A 21,544-nucleotide genomic window follows, 5' to 3' on the forward strand; every position below is an offset into this window, starting at 1 on the left:
GAGTTAATTGAGGCAGCTGTGTGACAACCAATTTGATTGGTTGAACCAAGAATAAAACTAGCCAAGCTTGCAGAGACAAACTGTTGGGTAGTTTGAGTAGTTGGGTAGTTTGGGTAGTTTTGGTGGTTGGTTGTTGTGTTGCTGGTGATTGTGTTGCTGAGAACTGTATTTACTGCATCGTTGGATGAAGACTTGCCATATTGCAAGGAGAAGATCCTGGGAGAAGACTATCTCCGTGGTGAGAGGAGAAGACTTCGTGGATGCTGGACTCTTTATATTGGTAACAATATTTGGTTACTGAAAACTGTAATTTACCATTGCTAACTGAAGAACTACTGTGAATGACCAGGACTGTATAAAGACCAAGAGAAGCTGTATTTACCCCTGTATATATGGACTTTATTGTAAATAATATTTTCAACACTACAACAGTGTCTGTTTGGTTTCATCTCTGGGCAGTTCACTTCACCATTACGCCCCCTGGCGTAGTCTGGTAACGCAGCACCTCTGTCAGTATCGCCGTTCCGTGTTTAGTTGTGCTGGCCACCTGACCACGGAAACTGTCTACGGCTTGGAGATGGGGATGAGCATCGCACCCCAGAGTCTGACACGACTGGAGTAAATGTCAAGGGGAACCTTTACCTTTCTATGTTTAAGTACAATGATATGCAATAAGGTATGGCATAATATACTGCTACTTCTTTCTTCCAGCGGCTACACTCAAGTTTGCTAGAGAACATTTACCGAAACCTATCAAACTTGGAAACGATCTTCAATATCATAGACAGTGACCACTCAGGTAAAAAGCCATTAATTTTCTGCTACCCATGTAAGTCTGTATAGCAGGCAAAGAGATTGCTACTGTAATAAGAAACAATCAAAATCACGTCTGCATGCACTAGTTTTGTTGCAAGTCTGAAGGATGTAGCAAGTTATAGATTAGCAAATGTTTTATTTAGGGCTCTCTTTGCCCCCTTTTGAATAAACAAAGGGTGTTGTTGTTTTTCTTGTTCCACAGGCTATATCTCTCTTGAAGAGTTCCAGCAGATCTGGAAGTTGTTCAGCACCCACATGAATATTGAAATCTCAGAACAAAACATCAATGACTTGGCCCGCAGCATTGATTTCAACAGAGACGGAAACATAGATTTCAATGAGTTCATCGAGGCCTTCCGTCTTGTTACACAGTCGCCCGATGGAGGAAAATGAAGGCGAAATCTGCGGGTGGGGGACGTTCCACCATGTGGAACGCCATCCTGCTTCTGAGACGTTGCTTCTGCACTTGGGCCAATCATCCAACCCAATAACGTGCCTCTGAACGAAGTGAAAAGGGCAAATGAATCCTTGCACACACCTAAGTGTTTGGAATAACCAGTTGCTACAGCTGTTTTCACGTTTCTGGTATCAAACAGGACTGGACGCTCAAAAACCTTGTTCCATCTCCGCCTTGGCTTTTAATATTAATTAAATCAGCACAGTATCTTTTTAAGCTTTTAAAAACTCAGAAGAGTTTTCAGAATTAGAATGTATTTTTATGTCAGCATTTTATCTGGTTTTAAAACTGCACGATTATCAACCAGGTCTCATTTTCTAGGGTTGTTTTTTTTTTTGGTTGGTGTTTCTATAATAGCTACGATACAGCCAAAACAAAGCATTTGGTGCAAATCAGCAAATTCATTTTAAAACTCCATAATGAATTTTGAGGGCTAGCAGAAAAGAGAAGTATTATTGAGTAAGATATTTTGATTGGCTTATCAAAGGTGCCTATGATCAGACAGACTTTTAATTTAAAAAAAAAATTTCTATAATAAGTGCATACAACCTCACGGATCGGATACCTCTTCTACGGTAACAGCTGGTGTGATGCTGTTGTGCATTAGCTAAAAACAAAAAAGGCCTTTTCTTCAAAATTGTTTTATTTTTTTATGCAGGTATACAGTACACTCCTAAGGTACTTAAGAGTAATGTCTTAAGGGCAGCAGAAAAGGTGACATATTTCCCCCCCAAGATCAGAGAGCTCTGTCTTCCAGGAGAATATCAGATTTTAGCTCCTTCCTATGTTCTTGCACAGAGGCTCATAACCTCCAGAGCCCTGATCTATCAAATGGCAAGCAAGGCTCAGTAAACCTTTCAGTGCAGAATTGTTCCCCAACTAACTAAAAATAAATTAAGTAGACTTGCAATAGTTATACCAATTCCCTCTCCCACTGCAAGCAGTGGGAGAAGAAGAGTTGTATTTAGACTAAGAATACCTGACCAACCCAGCCTCACCCTGTGCTCTCCCCTAGAAAACCAGACATGGGAGGGCTGGGAAGCTCGTGAGCGTCAACGGGGCATGGAAAAAGAAGTTCCATCATACCAGGAGAGGTTGGCTCACCCAACAGCAGCCATGGTATTCAGCTTCAAAGGCGTACCTTTGGAGCAGTGTTCCTGTGCAAATGTTGTAAGCTACAACAGGTGTGAGGGAAAAGCTCAGTTTGTGTGTGATCAACATATTCATGATGACAAGACGTGAAGCTGGTGTCTTGCCGGATCAAAAACACTGAACTAAGCAGGCTGCTTTGCTAGTCTGACAAAACTGCTCTCCTTCCTTCCCGCCCTGCAAAGTTTATGAAACCGGCTTTTCTTTCCGGGAAAGCAGCTGTTGCTATCAAAGATTAGGCATCCTTCAGTCTCGAGTAGGGTTGCCAGATACATGGGTACTAAAGGAGGACATAGAAAGACATATTGAATGTTTCATTTGAATCATTCCAGATTAAACCCACAATCAATACAAATTTATTACAATAGCTGCCAATAAATGTCTCTTAGTGAACCGACCAAGAAAAAGTCATGTTAAAAATTAAAAATAAATTCAATGGAGGCTTTTTTTTCCAAAAACCAGGGGTGGGCGTGCAGGTGGGGGCAGGGAAAGCCAGGGGGAAGGGGGTCCTTCCACCTCTCCCCCTTCCATCCAAAATTATAACATAAAATATACAAAAGCCTGGCGGTTTATCTTTGCCTGCCTGACGGAGGACATTAGGCTAAAAAGGAGGACATGTCCTCCTTTTGCCTGACGTCTGGCAACCCTAGTCTCGAGAGACTATGGTAACGTGCTCTGTATGGAGGTCTTGGAACAGTGTCTAGTGTGGCTGAGAAGGCCAATTCGAGAGTGACAATCCCTTCCACACTGAAGACAAATACAATTTGTACCCCGTCCAGCTCCCTGATCTTGCTGGTTTCATGACTGCCTCTTTGCCTCAGCCAAATTGGGAGAGGCCATTATGCAACGCCTGAACGCTCAGATGTCAAGGTTTCCCATCTGTTGACGTCCATTCCTAAGGCCTTCAGATCCCACTTGCAGATATCCTTGCATCGCAGCTATGGTCTCCCTCTGGGGCGTTTTCCCTGCACTAATTCTCCATACAGCAGATCTTTCGGAATCCGACCATCAGCCATTTTCATGACATGCCCAAGCCAACGTAGACATCCAGTTCGTTCGAGTACTATTCTATTTGGAACTCTGTCCTGCCAGGTGATACCAAGAATGCTGTCAGACACCTACTGTATTATGACAATAGTGTCCTTGTTACTAGTATTTAACTTTTATCCCTGGGTTGGTGTAAACAGATTTTGGCCTCCAGCATGCAGGAAAAACAAGGGCTGCAGCACAAGCGTGGAGAAGACAGGCCTGTCATTCTGTCTTACTATAGCAGTGATGTGAAAGTAATAGCTGCTATTACTTCATCAAGACTCACCAATCTTACAAGTATCATTCTCGTTCAGATGTTAAGTAGCATCCTTTGAAGAGTGGTATATGTCTGGCTATTTAGTGAAATTCCAGAAATGCTGCTCATGAAGGAATTAGTACCACAGTAGCCGGTTAGCTACTTCAAATATTTGCATGAGTGTCCCATAATAAACTGTGGTGGTGCTGCGGGTTAAACCGCAGAAGCCTCTGTGCTGCAAGGTCAGAAGACCAGCCGTCGTAAGATCGAATCCATGCAACAGAGTGAGCTCCCATCGCTTGTCCCAGTTCCTGCCAACCTAGCAGTTTGAAAGCATGTAAAAATCTGAGTGATAAATAGGTACCACTACAGTGGGAAGGTCACGGCGTTCCGTGTCTAGTCGCGCTGGCCACGTGACCACGGAAACTGTCTACAGACAAATGCTGGCTCTATGGCTTGGAAATGGGGATGAGCACCGTGCCCTAGAGTTGGACACGACTGGAATAAATGTCAAGGGGAACCTTTACTCCATAATAAAGAGCACACAGACTGTAAATAAACATTTGGTTTTATTACCTTTTAATGAGTGGCACTGTGAGTTCTGAAGAAGTAAAATTCAGGCTGATGGTTCTGGCTATTAAAAAAAATCACTTTGCACTAATACAGCAAGCGGCCCCCCCATATCCGCACTTTCAGCTATCCATGGTTGCTTGCTGCTGCAACTCAGCCCACAGTCCATCTACGCACCTACCATCTCCTCTCACTGTCTTCAGTGGGTTCCTTGTATCTGCAGTTGATCCTGGAACGGATCACCTGTGGATACGAGACTCCTGTACTTATTTTGCATAACCTTTCCCCAAAGCAGCACAGAGGACACTTAGATGTTTCCCCAACAAAGCACACGTCTCAGAGTTATTTGTAAGCAATTTATCTAGAAAGTTTCAACAATGTTTTGTGGGCACACACACACAACCCCCCCCCCCAGCTATTTTGTATTATGGCTCCCGTAAAAAAAAAACCCCTGTATTTTCTGTCAATATTAATACATTCATCCAAAACATGAACTTGATATTGTAGAAACACGGGTTTAGATCACAGAACAGATTTCTAACGATTCAAGTCTTTCTTTTTGAAACCAAGCATCACTTTAGAAGCCTAATCCTCATGAAGGTCAATGCTGCTAAAAACGGGAAGAATGCCAGTAGCCCCGGTGGTCTCTCTCAGAACCCACACTAAGGTTTATTGTTTTAAAACACACCTAGTGAGCTCGGGGTCATGGAGAGGAAAGCAGGATCTTCTGCTGGCTTCTGGAGAAAGGAAGGGACCCATCAGCTGAAGACACCTCCTCTGATAGGGATGCTTTCATTTAATCCATGTTCTACCAGCTTTATATCTTCCAGGTCATCTTTGATGATACTGATCAAGTGGCTCAGGCCTTCTTGCTGCTGCTTCAAATGCTGAGAAAGACAGACAGGCCGTTAGAAGCCAAGTACGTGCTTCTTCCCAGTTTTCTTAAAGCAGATTTGCAGATGTCCTAAATAATAACCAGTACTTAATTTGTACAATGCACCATGCCAGCGTGCACTCAAGAATGCCAAGAAGACCTTGTCCCAAGCCTTTTGTCGTCATCTCAATTATACATGGCAGGTGGGTGAGGCGAAAAGAAAAGATGAAAAAACAAAACAAAACACCAAGACAAAATTGTTGTGGCACTCTAGAGACTAACTGCTATATTTTAATGTGAGCTTCGGCGTGTCTGAAGAAGACTTTTGTCCCTGAGAGCTCAGACTAACCAGGTTAGCTCTTCTAAAATGACAACAGGCGGGCGAGGGAGTCACAAAGATTTTCTCAGGAAAAACAAATGAGATAAAATCCTCTCTTGCATATACAGGACATCACATGTAATGCAGCACAATTGAGGTAATGCAGCACCATTGAACTCCGATTTCATAAACACTTTCAAACAGACAGATTTAACACACAGTGGCCAAAATCCTATTGTGTAGCACAGTAAACTGCAGTAGAGTAGGCCCACTGAATCACTGGGGATTTGGTGAGTCACCTCCTCCATTAGTTTCACTGATTCAAATAGGCCTACTCAAACTGCAACTTATCTTAGCACAGCAAGTCACAGAGTAGACTCATTTGAATCGATGGAAGTTAAAGAAAAGTTGACTCACTAAATCCCCATTCATTCAGCAGGTCTAATCTAGTGCAATTTATTGTGCCAAACACCACGATTTTGGCCTGTAGCTACTGTTAGTAGTCAGCACAGAGCTCTTAAGCTCTGTAGAGAGATGTCTGCCAAAAAAGCGGAGAATCAACATCTGGGACAGAATTGGCATCCTCTGAATCTCAGTGTACATGCTCTCTTTCTCTTTATGGTTTCACAACAGAATGTTTCTACAACTTATGGTTTTGAAGACAGTCATTTGTGGTAACATCTTGAAAGTAAAACTTAAAAAACAAGGTTTGGCCAAGGTTCTTAGTGGAGGATCTCCATCACAGATTCGTTCAGCTACCTAAAACGTATTTCAACGACCCTTTCGTCTTTCACGTCAATGATTACAACAGAAGGACCACACAGAATGGAGATATCAGATCCAAAATATATAGAGAACTTACATATTTAAATTAGATCATAGTCTCTCCTTCCTTAAAGACTACTGTTATGCTGCTAAACACCGAGGCCCACTCTTGTATTAAGACCTTAAGAGGCACCATCTGCTGATTAGACAAATGCAACTCAAACTATTTGGAGAATACAAGAAGTCTATACTAGAATCTATAGATCATTCCAGAGGCCTGAGATAAAGTATTTTGTTTTCTTTGTCAACAACGCATAATGAAAGCTAGGGAAGAAATTTGTTTAAGCCCCTCAGCCACTTGGGTTTGTGACTTGGTTGGGTTTCCAGAAACTTGATTAAAGCAATTAATACACACCTGCTTGATTTCTCGCAAGAGGTCTGCATCAATGTAGTACCTCTCTTCAGATCTCACTGCTCCAAAGTGGTTCTGCATCCTGATCTGTGACATGAGTTCATTTAACCGACCCTAGAAAAGAAAAGAAAATAGAAGATTTATGCTTACAGAAAGCAGAGAAGTCCGTGGGATTAAGAAAGGTCAGCAACACGCTAGATCTAAGCAGGCTCTGTTGTCATCACCTCCAAATTATGTATTTTACACCTAGTCTGCCGATACAGCAGAATGTGATGCTACTTTAGACTGATACTCAAGATGTCCCCTTTGTGGTCTTAAAAGTTCCCTCTCTGCAGTAAATTAACACCCCACAATGTGGATGGGCGAGATTGTCTTTTGTTTTACAGAGGAACTTTAAAAAGTGTGATTCCATCATTTGCAGTCTGAAGTTGTACACTATTATTCTACGGCTTCATTCTGTGGCATGTGTAAATGAGGGAAATGCTTCTTCCTTGAACCCTGGAAAGATGCTGAACAACAGATAACCTCCAGAGCAGGTCAGCTAGTAACCTGCTTCACTACTTCCTCCCCTCCCCACGTTGTAGCTTTAACTATGTGTAAGCCTTCCTAAATGGGTTGAGAGGTCTTGGAGAACACATCACCCCGCAGAATAAGAATAATTCAGAGGAACATAGTGCTTTGCAAAGTCACATGCTTCAAGATTTTTCCAAAGAGAAACACGGTATCACCATCATATTCATCTAAAACAGTGGTTCCCAACTTTGGGTCCCCAGAGGTTCTTGGACCAAAACTCCCAGAAGCCTTTACCACCACCTGTGCTGGCCGGGAGTTCTGGGAGTTGTAGTCCAAGAACATTTGGGGATCCAAGTTTGGGAACCACATATCTAGAACAAGAAAACTTCAGCACACCATGAGAAACTGCAGTGCCAGGCACAGAAAACAGAGAGCGCCTTTCCTGTTCAGGTAAAAACAAAGATGGACATTTAAACTCAAGTTCATGAGAAGAATCTCGGTGTAGACTTGGAGATCTTTTACAGTTTCGCCTTCTGTCTCCCAAGGCTGCAGCCTGAGGCCTTTAGCTACGAACCTTGAACTGTGTAGGTGCATTAAGTTCACACTGTATGGTATCCAATTGCACACGAAGCTGTTCCTCATCTGCTTGGATGGCGTAGCCACTTTTCCTTTGGATCTCCTGCTTGATCAGCACCTGGACAAAGGAATGACATGGCTCAGAAAACGGGCTCTGTCGAAAATGGTGGCATGGACAGATATACAGCAGATGTGGCTACACCTCATCTAGTCCATTCTCTCTTGGATGATTTCCAGATGCTAAATATGACTAGTGGCTTGGATGCCAGGGAGAAAATGGAAAAGATACACTGGCCTCTGCTTTACATCAGGCATATCTAAAGTCCCCCAAGTAGAGAAACAGGCCATCACTGACACAGAAAACACACTCACATATTTCTTCTTACATGTCACAGATTATTTTACTGTCCCCTTTATTGTCAGATCAGCTGTTGTAAAGGGCTATGAAAAATGCTGCGTTAATGGTAGAATATGTTTTTTTAAAAAAATACAAAACACATTTTCTGCATGTTCGGACAGGGACATTATTTGCTCATGAACAAGTAAGAGGTGGAAACTGAAATGCGATCCGAGGGAGGGGACCGCAAGACGCCTTTTCTTTAAACATTCCAAGAATATATATTAGCACATTTAATATACATCTGCTGGCTAGACAGACTGCTCAGGGGTTTAGATCTCCAGCTGCAGAGCCAGAGTTTGGGAGTTTGATTCCCCCACAGGGCCTCCTGGGACAAGGCCGAGTTTGTGTCGCCTTAGGCAAGCTCCAGAGTCTCTCGGGGGGGTTGGCTGCTCCCACTGCTGGAATCAAGGGCAGATGGGAAAACAAAAACTGTAAGGTCACCGGTGACTTTCTTGTTGAACAGAGATCCCAACCGGGTGTTTCCACTTCTTATTTGCTTGTGATTTTACTGACCCTTTGCCATACGGTTGAAAGAACTAGTAGAAAGCAAACATCTACCTGTAATGCCCTGTGGGAAAGGTCCATTAGTTTTCTCTTGTATTGAGCTATCTTGGCCATTGTCGTCGTCTGGTTTTTTTGAAGCTCACTTATGTCTTCTGATATAATCTATAAACACACAGAGAGTAGATTGACTGTCCAGGGGAAATGAACATGTTCTGGACACCCCCTCATATTCACGTGCCTTTTAAACTATGGGTGGAGCCTGCAAACAGTTACAGAAGGAACGCCAAGGAATCTCCAGATACTGTCCTACCTAAAAGGAAGCACCTTTCCCATGGTAACACACAACCTAGATCACGACATGCCATAATCTAAGATCAGCACTCAATGTGGTCAAGTGCGGTGCCACTGTTTTTGTCAGAAAATGCAGCTACCCAACAAACCAGCAGGTTCCAATAAACAGAAGAGAACCCCGGGAACTGAACAGATTTGGCACCCGGTTTAACCCCACAACTATCAGTTCAACAAGTGAACAGATGTCATGGATTACAGCAACTGGAGACAGTAAGTCAGGGTGGCCAATGAGAACATGTGTAGTGATGGGAATTTCTGGCCTGAGCTGGTAAGGGGAGAAATTTGATTCCTCTTTATTTGCAGTCTAAAGACCGTCCTCAGAGTTTGCAGTCTAAGGGCTGTCAGCCTTCCGGCTGGAGCCCCAATTCTTAAATCTGGTCTACAGCACTCTTGATTGCTACCTTACAACATGTTCCCCTGCCAGAAGAAAGGAGGAGACCAATTTCTTCCATTCCCTTGTTATTTCCCTTATCTTTTCAAGCATGTCTGCACCCCCTTCAGAAAGCCTTACAGGTGACTATACGAATCCATTACAGCTACCGTTTATGGGGTCCAGAACTCATGGTTTCCCAATGGCAGCCCCTGAGAAAGAACCTCTGTGATCAGCCAGAGAATGATTTCACAAGGAAGAAAACGAAGATGTCAAGACTCACATCTAATCTGGTTTGATGCTGCTTCGTCATCTGATCTTGCACCTTCAGCCTCCTCAAGAGCTCTTTAAAGCCAACCATTGGAACAGGAATGAGCCTAGAGAAGAGTATTGGTGTGGAAAATTAGAAGCAACGCCTTGTCTGCTTTTCGCTTTTAGCAAATATTGCTATCGAACTGCAGGGTGGAAAACAGCCCTTTACAAAAAAGCAGCAGAAAACACCATAAAGGGGAGAATGGATGTGTATATTGGAACTCTCCCATTATAAGAGAAAGATGCTGATTTTTGTACTGGTAATCATCTGCACCTGGCTCAAGCACAGATAAGACACTTGTCACTTTATTTCTCTAAACTCTGCTGTGCCGTTGGTGCCTTGCAGCTGAAAGCATAAACCACTCAAAACAAGTGTGTTTGAAGGTAATACAAGAGGAAAAACTATAGATTGAAACTACTGGCATGCCTGTGTGTGAAGGCCATCGCAGGTAAAACATTGTGAGATTATCGCAAATGGATAATTAGAGGTAGCAGCACCTGCAATAAAGCTTAATCGTTTTAATTAAACCCTAACGAACGACACATTTGTTAACATCCTGAACCCATTAATGATAAGGACCTCAGTAAAAGAAGAACTGTATCAAAGTTTATTAAAGGTGTGTGGTACAGCTTAGCAAACTGTACCACCCAAAAACATAAGTGCAGAATAATGTGTCTGAATATATTCTTATCCCAAATTTCCCTCAATATGTGGATTTAGCATAGTTTCTCCCCAATGTGTACATTTTAACTGGGGGGGGGGGACATTTTTTCATAGTTCAGTTTTGCGCACTGTTTTAAAGCACAGGGATAAGTTTTTGGGGGGACAACATGACTTTCAGATCATCCTGGTGTAGCTTTCTGGTTCTTTTCCACTTACTTCTCTTAGTAGCTCCAGTCTTCACAATATACTTGACTCTTATCAGAAAGAATCACTCTACTCACGCCATCCCTCTTCAAAAAGGAGCTATGCCACCTCAACCTATTACTCAGGCAGTGCATTTACATTAAGAAGATCTACTTTGAAAATCAGTTCTTACTTTTCAGGATCTGGATTGTCCACTTTGGCTTGTTCCCAAATGATAGGATCAACACCTGCAAAAGGAGGGGAGTACATTAGCAGGGACATAAGAATCTAAGAAGAGCCCTGCTAGATCAGGCCAAGGGCCCATCTGGTCCAGCTTCCTGTATCTCACAGCAGCCCCACCAGATGCTTCTGGGAGCACACAAAATGAGATAGCTGTCTCCTGATATCTCTCCCCTGCATCTGGCATTTTGAGGGACCTTCCTTTTAAGCCTGGAGATTCTACATTCCCATCATGGCTTGTCACCTGCGATGGATAATCACTGCCATTGGCTTGAGAAAATGTGACCTCCTTTTCTACATTTTCCATTACTGAAGTGTAGGAAGCACCAGAAAGAGAATTTGAATAATGCGCTTTTTCAAAATCTGAATAATACTTTTTTCCCCCCTCCCAAAATCAGGAAATATCAACTTCTTTCCAAATGTTCTATCTGCAGATAGAAAAGGCAAGGGAATAAACAAAGGGCACTATGTTAGTGCCCCATGTCTAGCTGGCATCAAAGGATTATGATCGCATACTAGCGACCACAGTGTGAAAGGGATGCACAGAGAGCAGTCACGCACATTATCACATTTCAGACCTCTAAAAGTCATACTTTATTGGCATTCCAGTCAGCTGGTGGTAGGATTTCTCTAGTTGAAAACTAGATTTGAACCCGCACAAGCTATTTTTATTTATAACAAACATTTCACAACTTTAAAGAGTGGGTTCCCTTGTTTCAAATTCAGACTGAATACTGCTACAGGCACCTCCTGTAGATGTGAAATTCTTACTGTTTTCTTTTCATTTCCATCACTGAGCTACCTCTACCTTCCAAGTCAGCTAGATGACTCCTTCCCATTTATGTTTCTTTATAGACAGCACAAATAAACACAGTCAGAACTCATCAGTCTCTCCCATCTTATTCAATACTCCCCATACCTAAGGGTCACTTACGATTCATTCGGCCTCTATAGCAAGAGGACTTGCTAATTCTCTAGCCAGAGGCTTGGTTGCAGCATGCAGTACCTGCAGGGGGGTGCTGCAGCAGCTGCTTGATCTGTGCAGGAGAAAGTTCAGTTCTAGCCATGGTGAGGGTAACTCCAAGCTGCTGCAGTTGGCCTTTGATATTTGGCTGTTCGAAGTGCGCATACAAAGTAGTCGCCGGAACACGCCTGGAAGTCCCATTTGGCGACCGTTCCACAACATAGATGACAACCTCAGTCCTAAAAGAACAAAGATATTGAGATTCGATACACCTCTTCATTGACCTTATTTTACCCACTTTATAGATCAAAACCAGATATGACTGATTAGTATGCAGGCAATACTGCACAATGTCAGCAAAGGCTACACAATATTTTTAGTATGGATGGAAAAGTGTACACAGACACAATTTTCTATGCATAGTGAAACATACTACTGTATCAGTTAATTGAGAAAAGGCTTTGCTACACTGACTGCAAATCACTCAGCCTCTTGTGACTGTACTGATAAAACTGGCAACAGAGGACACAAATCCCAGTGGCCAAAATCCTGTTGCTTAGCATAGTAAATCTCACTAGAGTAGGCCCACTGAATCAATGGAGACTTGGGTGGATCACTTCTCCTATAAGCTCCACTGATTAAAATGGGCCTACTCTAACAACGACTATGCAGTTAAAGTAAGCCAATTTGAATAAATACACTCATGAAATCCCCTTTGATTCAATGGGCCTACTCTAGTGCAATTTACTACACTAAGCAACAGGATTTTGGCCCATGTTTACCCAGATCTAAGGCTATTGGCTAATATGAACATGCAAACTAAACAACAGATGACAATTTCAAAGCAAGACAAATATGTAGAGAAAGAGAGAGAAACATGTGGAGGTCCTGGCTCAGCAGTATTATTATAGGTAATTGGGATGTTAAATCAGCCGAGGAATATTTATACAATTAGATCAAACGGCTCCCAAGATCAGCAGCACAGGACACCTCATTTGGGTAAAACGTTTTGCCATTTGATGGTCCGGTTAGGCACTTGGAACAAGGTGTACATCGTTCAATACAAAAAGAGGAAACTGCTTACAGGACACAAAATGAAGCCAGCAAAACTCATATCGTTAGGAAAGAGGGGAAACTAGGAATGCCCTCTTCTGACTAACAATATGGGAGCAATTCACACCTGACGAAGATTTCCTTCTAGTCCGTCCCGTTTTACTGTCAAAATAGCAACGGCAAGCTTCCTCCGTCTAAACAGGTATAGAGTGCCAGGTCAGATCAATGAGAAATATACCCCCCCAACCCTGCCCTTCTTCCCCTGACATCATTCTCTGTGCACTAAATGTCTGCCTGGGCCAGTCCGTGGGTGGGTCTCCAAATCAGCCCCCTTTGGGGGGACATCACTTCTTCCACCAGATGAGAAGCAGCACCTCACTTTTCATTCTTGGTATAAAGAGGGCGAGAGGGAGCCAGGTGCAACCCCGCAAGCAAGGTGTTGCATCTGTTGACCATCCCTGTACTTCTGATTAATGTTCATTTGCCTGAAGTAAAATCAGGTCTCCTTACAGCCAGAAAAGGGACAACAGTGCGGTATCTCATTCACTTACAGGTCATCTGGCATTGTCTTTACGCCTTCAACATTGACAGTGAGTGTCTGGTTTGAACCCAAGAGTTTGTGCAGTGATTCCACAAGCTGCTGCTGCTGACTTCGGATCTCTGTTTCCTTTTTATTGAAGACCAATGCTACCAAGCCGTCTTCGTCCTTGTTGTTGGGCATGCAGCTATAGCCCACAGCCTGTAAGAAGAGAACACAATCCTCAGCTCAACTAGGAACCTGGCCTTTTTTCTACAACAATAAAAGAAAAGTTGTAAGGGATGTGGTGGCGCTGCGGGTTAAACTGCAGAAGCCTCTGTGCTGCAAGGTCAGAAGACCAGCCATCGTAAGATCGAATCCACACGACGGAGGGAGCTCCTGTCGCTTGTCCCAGCTCCCGCCAACCTAGCAGTTCAAAAGCATGTAAAAATGGCAGTAGATAAATAGGTACCACCACAGTGGGAAGGTAACGGCATTCTGTGTCTAGTCGCGCTGGCCACGTGACCACAGAAACGGTCTACGGACAAATGCCGGCTCTACGGCTTCGAAACAGGGATGAGCACCGCCCCCTTGAGTCGGACACGACTGAACTAAATGTCAAGGGGAACCTTTACCTTTACAAGAAAAGTAACACTGTAGTGTTCTGTGTAAAGCAGCCAAGGAAATTACCTCCCAGTGTCTAGCAGTAACTGGAACTACCTCACTGGGACAAATGTTTCATGTTAGGCAACCTTAGCGCCCGTACAGCAAATCAATCGTACCTTAAATCTGCAGAATGGATTTTCCTGTGTGAACTCCACCGGCGGAATGTTATTGTTGAAATACCCCTTGCCTGTGCCCCAAAATGCCTGCAGCTGGTTCCACTTGGCCAAAATAGCATCTCGCTCGTCCCCCAGGAGGGTTGGGGCAGAAAGGGCACTGGCGGTATTGATGAGCTGGTTGGACTGCGCGGGAGGCTGTGCGGGCTGACTGAAGAGACCTCCTAAGGCTGAAAAGGGGACAATCAGAGAGCGGGTCAGGCAAATCCCATTGAAACCTACTGAAGCCATGCCTATCGAAAGTTACAGTCCTTGGTCCACCCCCCACCCCCCCAAGTTGTCCAACAATGTAAGAAGATCCAATGTAAGGTAACCCAATTTTCAGAGCTGGGTAAACATTTCAGGATTGAGCTGAAGGAGGCACTCAGCGAAGCTCAGTGTTTCTTGAGCATCTTCACTCTTCTAAAGTCTGCAAGGCTGGCAGTATCTTTGAAGAGAGTATGTTGTAGTAAACATATCAGAAAATATATGGCAGAGGATACCTCAAACTAACAAGGTGAACACAGGAATTAAAAAAAGAGGCAAACACCCCAAATCTGGATAGGATGAGAGAAATGACAAGGACGTGCTTTGTCCCCATCCCAATTCCTTCCCCATCCCTCATTCCTTTTGTGTTATGTCTTCCTTGATGGTATGCTTCTTGTCAGAGACTGTCTTTCCCCCGTTGAATATACATAAATGATTCTGGGAGCCTTCCTGGCTGAGGAGTGGGAGGATAATGCTATAAGCACACGCTATACTGTGGATTAGGGCTCAGTAAATAGAAACACCCCCCCAAAGAAACCCCCAATTCTAATTCTCTAAAGAGTTCCACCAGCTGATCCTTGGTCACCAATTCCGTGGCATAAGAGATGGACAGAATGGTGGTGTGGATGGAGGGCTGCGGGCCTACGATCCTCTCTCCAAAGTAACCCTCCTCTAAGACGAGCTACTGACCAACAATCAATATCTGGCCTTGGAATTTAGGAGCATCACGGGGGTTTCCAGCAGAAACGAATGCTCAATGGAGGGAAAGCCCTTGATCTCAAGCAGAGGGGTGTGTGTGTGTCTTGCCTTGCCACACCCTATTCAGATTATGATCTGCTTGTGTAACCAAGTTTAATGTAAGTTAATAGCTGTAATACTGACTTGAAACAGCAATTCAACATCCCCCTCTCTTTGTTCTTAAGGATTACTGCCTAGTCGATGAGGGATGAAAAGCTGGCACATTTCTTCTGGTTTACTCTAGGTCAGCACAAGGAAGAGAAAGAAGATGCTGCGCTCTTAGAGAAGGAAGCTGCTATTCAACTCAGCAAAATCTAGTTTAAAAATGTGCTTACTTTGCTGTTGTTGCTGCTGCTGCTGGGTGTTGAAACCTCCAAATCCCAAACCTGTTCCCAAACCTGTTCCAAGGCCGGTACTGGTGCCTGCGGCCGTTCCAAAGCCAGTACCAAATCCAAAACCTTTGTTCTGCGTAGCCCCAAAGAGGCCTTGGAGGAGGAAAAAAAAGACAATGCAGACTGAAGATTTGCAGACGGACAAGCAAAATGTCCAAAACAAGCACAGGTTTAATGAGGAAAACAAGCATGCACTCTGAACAATGGGCTCTTACCACCAGTGCCTGTGTTGGTAGGAGCGGAGAAGCTAAAGGTGGAGCCGCCGGTCGTCGCTGTCGTCCCAAATCCTCCAAAGGCCCCTGATGAAGGAAACGTACAAGTCAGAAAGAAAGCCAGGCTCTCAGAAGGCACTACTGTACTTAGATGATCACATGCTAGAAGGGTTTCAAGGAGGGGAAATGATCACAAATGAATGCTGTTGATGTTTTCCAGAAATGCCTTGTACTCACACATTGGCCTCATTCATAGGAGTTACGAGTGGGAAAAGCACAGGGAATAAGGGAGTAAGACCTGTCTCTTTGGGTTAGCTTGGGCTACAGTAATATTAAACCTGAAGGCGAGACACTCTACACTACAAGAACAACTGACTAATGCAGAGTCCTGCGGCCTTCTTTCTCAAAGTGAAGAAAGCATGACCAGGACCCAGGCTGGAAGGAATGTGTTGACCTTTTTCAATTACTCCAGCCTCACCTTTCTCATCTTCCTACGGTGCAAAGTGCAGGGTATGCAAAGAAAAACACTTCCTTGGCCAATTTGTTTGCTAGGCAAAAACCTTCTACCTGGCCTTTTTTTAAACCTGCAATTCTTACCTGGAGATCCAGAGGCAGATGATCTATGATCCTATGAAGGTGGGGATCATTATGATCTCTTTTGTGTGACAAATATTTTCCTCCTCACAAGCCTCAACAGATGTAAACAAACCAATTCAATCTTTATTTATTTGTTTCCTTTATTTACTTTATTTCTATGCTGGTTTTCTCCCCAAAGAGAGACCCTAGGTAGCTTACAAATGACTACAAGACGTAAGAAATTAAATCCCCAATAATTTATAGTGTTAAAATACAATTAGATATGTATCAATGTTAACAAGCCACTCCTTAAAAAAAAGCTTCACCGACTCCCAGAAGGAGCCACAGAATAGGTTTCTTAATTTCAGTTTTGTACGGTAAAGCATGACAAAGTAGATTTATGAAATAACTATCAGTTTTAAAACAATATAACTACATTAACTATCACACCCTAAAATAGCCCAAGAATATAAACATATTTTCCTGTAAGTTCTTCATGACACAAATTCTTCAAATGAGCTTTTAGACTGACAGGAAGTGTAAAACTGATATTGTGGAAGCCATTCAGATCAAGCAAAAGAACAGCATTATTTGGAGGAGAACTTGATTACAGGATTTCTTTAACAATTAAGGTGAATTGTGCAAAGTATAAACACTGAAACGGTGGCACAATACAATACAAACATGATGGGGCTATGAAATGGATATTTTATATACGAACAGCCTCAAGAATTAAAAGTTAGATCTAAATATACATTTGCAGCACTGAAGAGAATCAGGCGCATTCAGAACCAAAAACTATTCAGTGTCAGAACATTTGACTTCAGTGACATCAGAATATCAACTGCTTCCACCATGAATAGACTAGAAGCATCTTTGAACATTTTAAGAATGAGAAGCTTTTTGTCAAAGTTAGCCTATTTCTCAAAGTCCAAAAGTGAGGATTGGCTTCTTGTTTTCTTGCTGATCGTATAAAACTGGTTTCTCCGTAGAACCTTGATAAAATGTGGTGGATTGACAATGACTTGCAACCCAATGAAGAGACACAGAAATAGGGAAGAAAAACAAAAATGCAGTAGAGTCCAAGAACTCAAGATATAGAAAATGCCTTTTTTAGAGATCAGCTTTGTGATGGCTTTACACTATGATCAAGTAATCTTGATCTATTTGCAGCATGTGTATGCTGAATTTTGCAAGGAGCGTATGAACATAAAAACATTTGTGTGTGTGTGTGTGTGTGTGTGAGAGAGAGAGAGAGAGAGAGAGAGAGAGAGAGAGAGAGAGAGAGAGAGAGAGAGAGAGACCCTTTTTTAACCCCCAAATTAGAAAATTTGATTTCTGCGGGTTTTAAGACATGGGTAACGCAGTCGTGAAAGGGCTGCATGATTGCACCCCTTTGATCCCGAAGCAGTCATGAAAGGGCTTCAGGATCAAAGGGCTGCGATTGTGCAGCCCTTTCATGACTGCTTTACCCAAAGGGAGCCTTCCCTTCCTTTTTGCTAAACCCCGTGGCTTCACAAAATGCAGGGAAAGCAGGTGCCTTCCATGTATAAAACAACCCTCAATTTTTTGTCTATTTAAGTCAAAAGTGTCATTTTATACACGAAAAAATACGGTAATTTCAGCTGGTTCAAAATGCAGCAGACAAACTGTTAACTGGCACTTAAGCAGTATGTTATCTCAGAAATGCTGATTTTTAACTTACAGGTTTTAAAATGTTTTTGAATCGTTTTATACTTGCTTTTTAAAATCTCAATGTATATTTAATTATTTTAAAATATGATATACAGTGTATTTAAATTTGTTGTTTTATCTGTCGAGAGCCACCTTGGTTCCCTAGGTGGAGAATGGTGGCATAACAATAAATGTGTAAACAAAGAAACAGATTTGCTACTTTAGGTTTATCTTTTTTCTGTGATGGTAGGGGTTTAGGTCTAACATTGAATTCTTGGACTCTTCCTAGCAACAATGTAATTATAAATACTCCTTGTGTGCATTCTCTACCTGCGCTGGCCAGACTGTTACCAAAATTGAATGGTGGCGTTGAGGTAGTAGGAACACCAAAATTCCCAATATTAAAATTCACTGCAGGGCTAGCAGTTAATCCGAAACCCCCAAAATTAAACCCACTGGCAGTGGAGTTTGCCGTTTCAAGCCCACCAAATCCTGATGAGTTGTAAGCAGAAAGAAAGCAAGGCAGTGTTAGTTAGAAATCCAACATCCAAGTATTAAAATCATTTTTGATCAGCAGAAATGAGAATAAATAGAACAAAAACGAAAAACATCAGTCTGTATCTGGCAAGACTTGTTCAGTGCTATAGTTATACTGCTTCTAAGCTATAGAGAAAATGAGATTTTTATTATCAAATATAAATTTAGATGGGGCATTAAGCATGAAAACAATTGATGCACCAACTCAGCATTTTGAATGGCCAATATTTTAGAGCATTTGGAAGTAACAATTTTTACATTAAACTGTGTTTACCATTTTGTAGATTCAAAGCAACAACCCTTAATTAATTAATTTAATACCCTGCCTTTTCTCCAGTTATAGGAACTAAAATATCTTCCCAAATATTGAACACTGAACAAACCTATTTTACTCCCTGCTCTGCCCAACATACAGTATTAAAAAGATAACATCCAACCGCCCTACGCTTTTTGAATTTATGGAGTTTTCTGCACACTGTATAATATTAATACATGTAGGCCCTGATTCAAATTGTCAGCCATGCATTACAGCCTTTCAACAGCTAGACAGACTCAACCTTCTGCAGTCATCAGCATATGGCAACAAGTTTATTAAACCAGAGGTGGGACATAATACATGGCTGGCAGGATGCCTTTTTCTTGCTGGAGCCTCCATTTTGCATGTTTACCATCCAACAATCCTCCAAGGAGTGTCAGACTCATTCCCATACTGCTAATGAAGGAAGGGGATAAAACTGAAAGACAGTCACCTGAAGTTTATGCCATGAAAGACTGGCTTACAGCTCATACTTTTACTTTCTATTCCAGGTCTCAAGTGTAGTGCGACAGTCTCTCTGCTTGTTAAACTAGTTTAACCTAGAATGAGAATGTTTTATTACTACAAATTCCCATTAGTCTATTTATGTTGCTTTTTGCTATGTAGGATGCCTAAAAAGCAAACAAGTGTTACCATGTGATATATGTTATATACATAAAGGCAACCCATAGGCTGTTTTGGAGTTTAAATACAGCTCAAGATTCAACATACTGGTCACTTGTCACAAACTAGGATGACTTCTTTCCCACCAAATGGCTTTAAACGAAGACAAAAAGTGTCTTCTCCAGAGCAAAACCAAGCATTTTCAGCATGACAGAATGACTTCTCATCACCTCCTCTCCTTTGGGTCTAAATATGTATTTAGAAATAAACATTTAAAAACATTCCATGGCAGGGATTAATGAAAAAAGGTATGACTTTGGAGATACGGTCTGCTGCTGCTACCAAGCTCTGCTTCGAAATGATACTGGAACAAGTGACAGTTGGACAATCACCCTCTAAAACAGTGATGGTCAACCTTTCGAGCCTGAGTGCCCAAACTGCAACATAAACCGACTTATTTATTTCAAAGTGCTAACACTGCAATTAAACCTGAATACTGTTCTCAGTTTAGAAAAAATAACTGCCCCTGCACTGCAAGGGTTAAATGCTTCCCCCCCCCCCGGATAAGTATTTCTCAATGATGATTTATGGCTTACGTGCCCACAGAGAGGGCTCTGCGTGCCAGCTGTGGCACACGTGCCATAAGTTCGCCATCACTGATCTAAAATATCTTTGCCCTGTTTCCACGGTGGAATCATCTGATCAACACCCTCTACTAGAAAAAAAGAAGAAAATCTAGAAGGATATTATAGATCTGGAACAACAAACACAGCACCAGCCTTCTGCATGAGATACTGTACCAATATTCATCACCACAAGGAAGAACATCCACAGGGCAGAGTTGCACTTCTCTGATTCCTTTGTGAACACACAAAAATTGCACAGGTGGTCAAGCAAACACTTTGTAAAACTATACACTCAGTTTCTTTATATCCCACTGTTTACACACTTGTTCACACACTGGAATAAAAGGGAGCTGTGTGGTCAATACAAAACAGAAATGCAAAAGGAGGCAATACCTTTATAGGCCACTGGAAAAAAAAATCACACAATACTCAAACTTTCTAAGAAAGATCTGCCTGTCGACATTCACCTTGCCAAGAATTTTTGGACTTTTAATGCAATTTTATGCAATTTTTCTTCACACCGGTCCAAGCTGGGTGAAGCGGATGGTCTTGAGCCACGAAAGCTCGCGTATTGTATGATGATTTTTATTTTTTGGTTAGTGGCCTGCAAAAGCATCCCCCCCTGCTCTTGCTTTTGTATTTCGTTCCTACATGTCATGAATGCCCACAAGAAGGGCTGAGGCGAACCCATGAACGGTAAGGCACGCTTCTGGAGGTACTGCCCTGTGCCTTGACCCTCTGCGTGGAGGGCAGACGTTCAACCGGTGCAGCTCGCCCTCAACAAGAGAGGAGAGCGTGTGTGTGTGTGTGTGTGGGGAACACACAGAACTAGCATAAGGGAGGGGCTCCTCGGTTGCTAGGGAGACCAGGCGCCCCCTCTGTCTTCTTCCTCCCTTCGCTCCCCCCGTCCCAGCCGAGCCCAATGCCAGCGAGCGCCCCCCTCCCCGCCTTCCCCGTCCCGCTCCGCTCCTCACTCACCCGCGGGGTTCGGGGTGGCCGCCGCGCCAGCCGCCGCCCCGAAGTTGAAAGCCATGAGGCGAGCAAGGGAAGGAACAGCTGCGCCGACCGACAGGAGAGTCCGTCGCTCCGGTTCGTCCGGGTGGAAACGCGAACCTCCAAGGGAACGCGAAGAGCGGGAGCGTAGAGATAGGAAAAAATAGAACAGCAGACCGTTTCAAATAGGCCCATAAAGATTTTTTTAAAATTACAGTATTTAATTTTTCGATCAATGATTTCAATTGGCCGCAGCTCAAGATTCGTCTCTGCACTGAAGCCCTCGGGGCGCGTTACTCTTAAAGGTAAGGCAGATTCCTCTCATATGTATTAAGTCCGTGTTGGATCTACATCTTTCTAGCTCTACGGTAGAAGGCGGTTCCTCCACCCGGACGTTAAAAGGAGGGGGACCACTTCTGGACTCGATTGCCGGGCAACGGGGCGGAAACTGATGTGGCGCTCGCTGGTGACGTTTAAAGTGCGTCTAAAGATAGGAAA

General features: G+C 43.0%; 2 protein-coding genes across 3 annotated transcripts in view; one reads left to right on the forward strand and one right to left on the reverse strand.

Moving 5' to 3' along the window:
- The window catches only part of PPEF2 (protein phosphatase with EF-hand domain 2), a 31,437-nt gene extending 29,856 nt beyond the window's left edge, over window positions 1-1,581 (forward strand). The window contains exons 17-18 of the mRNA XM_078394480.1: window positions 712-799; window positions 1,019-1,581. Of these exons, the coding sequence (XP_078250606.1) occupies window positions 712-799; window positions 1,019-1,209 (279 nt within the window). The 3' untranslated portion in view covers window positions 1,210-1,581. The remainder of the gene's footprint in view (window positions 1-711; window positions 800-1,018) is intronic.
- A 2,676-nt stretch (window positions 1,582-4,257) lies between these two features.
- On the reverse strand, window positions 4,258-21,181 carry NUP54 (nucleoporin 54). 2 transcript variants are annotated; one of them, XM_020805251.3, is made up of 13 exons: window positions 21,032-21,159; window positions 18,302-18,463; window positions 15,725-15,808; window positions 15,453-15,602; window positions 14,077-14,303; window positions 13,329-13,516; window positions 11,767-11,963; window positions 10,714-10,768; window positions 9,645-9,738; window positions 8,695-8,802; window positions 7,735-7,854; window positions 6,651-6,761; window positions 4,258-5,164 (listed from the first exon to the last, which is right to left on the reverse strand). In XM_020805251.3, exons 1-13 carry the CDS (start codon window positions 21,084-21,086, stop codon window positions 5,036-5,038), a joined length of 1,680 nt encoding a protein of 559 aa, XP_020660910.1. In that variant the 5' UTR covers window positions 21,087-21,159; the 3' UTR covers window positions 4,258-5,035. The 2 variants fall into 2 exon arrangements, with proteins under 2 accessions (XP_020660910.1, XP_020660911.1); XM_020805252.3 differs by lacking the exon at window positions 18,302-18,463 and having other exon boundaries at window positions 21,032-21,181.
- Window positions 21,182-21,544: the final 363 nt, after the last annotated feature.

This window comes from Pogona vitticeps, chromosome 5, assembly GCF_051106095.1.
Source record: "Pogona vitticeps strain Pit_001003342236 chromosome 5, PviZW2.1, whole genome shotgun sequence".
Lineage (NCBI taxonomy): Eukaryota > Metazoa > Chordata > Lepidosauria > Squamata > Agamidae > Pogona > Pogona vitticeps.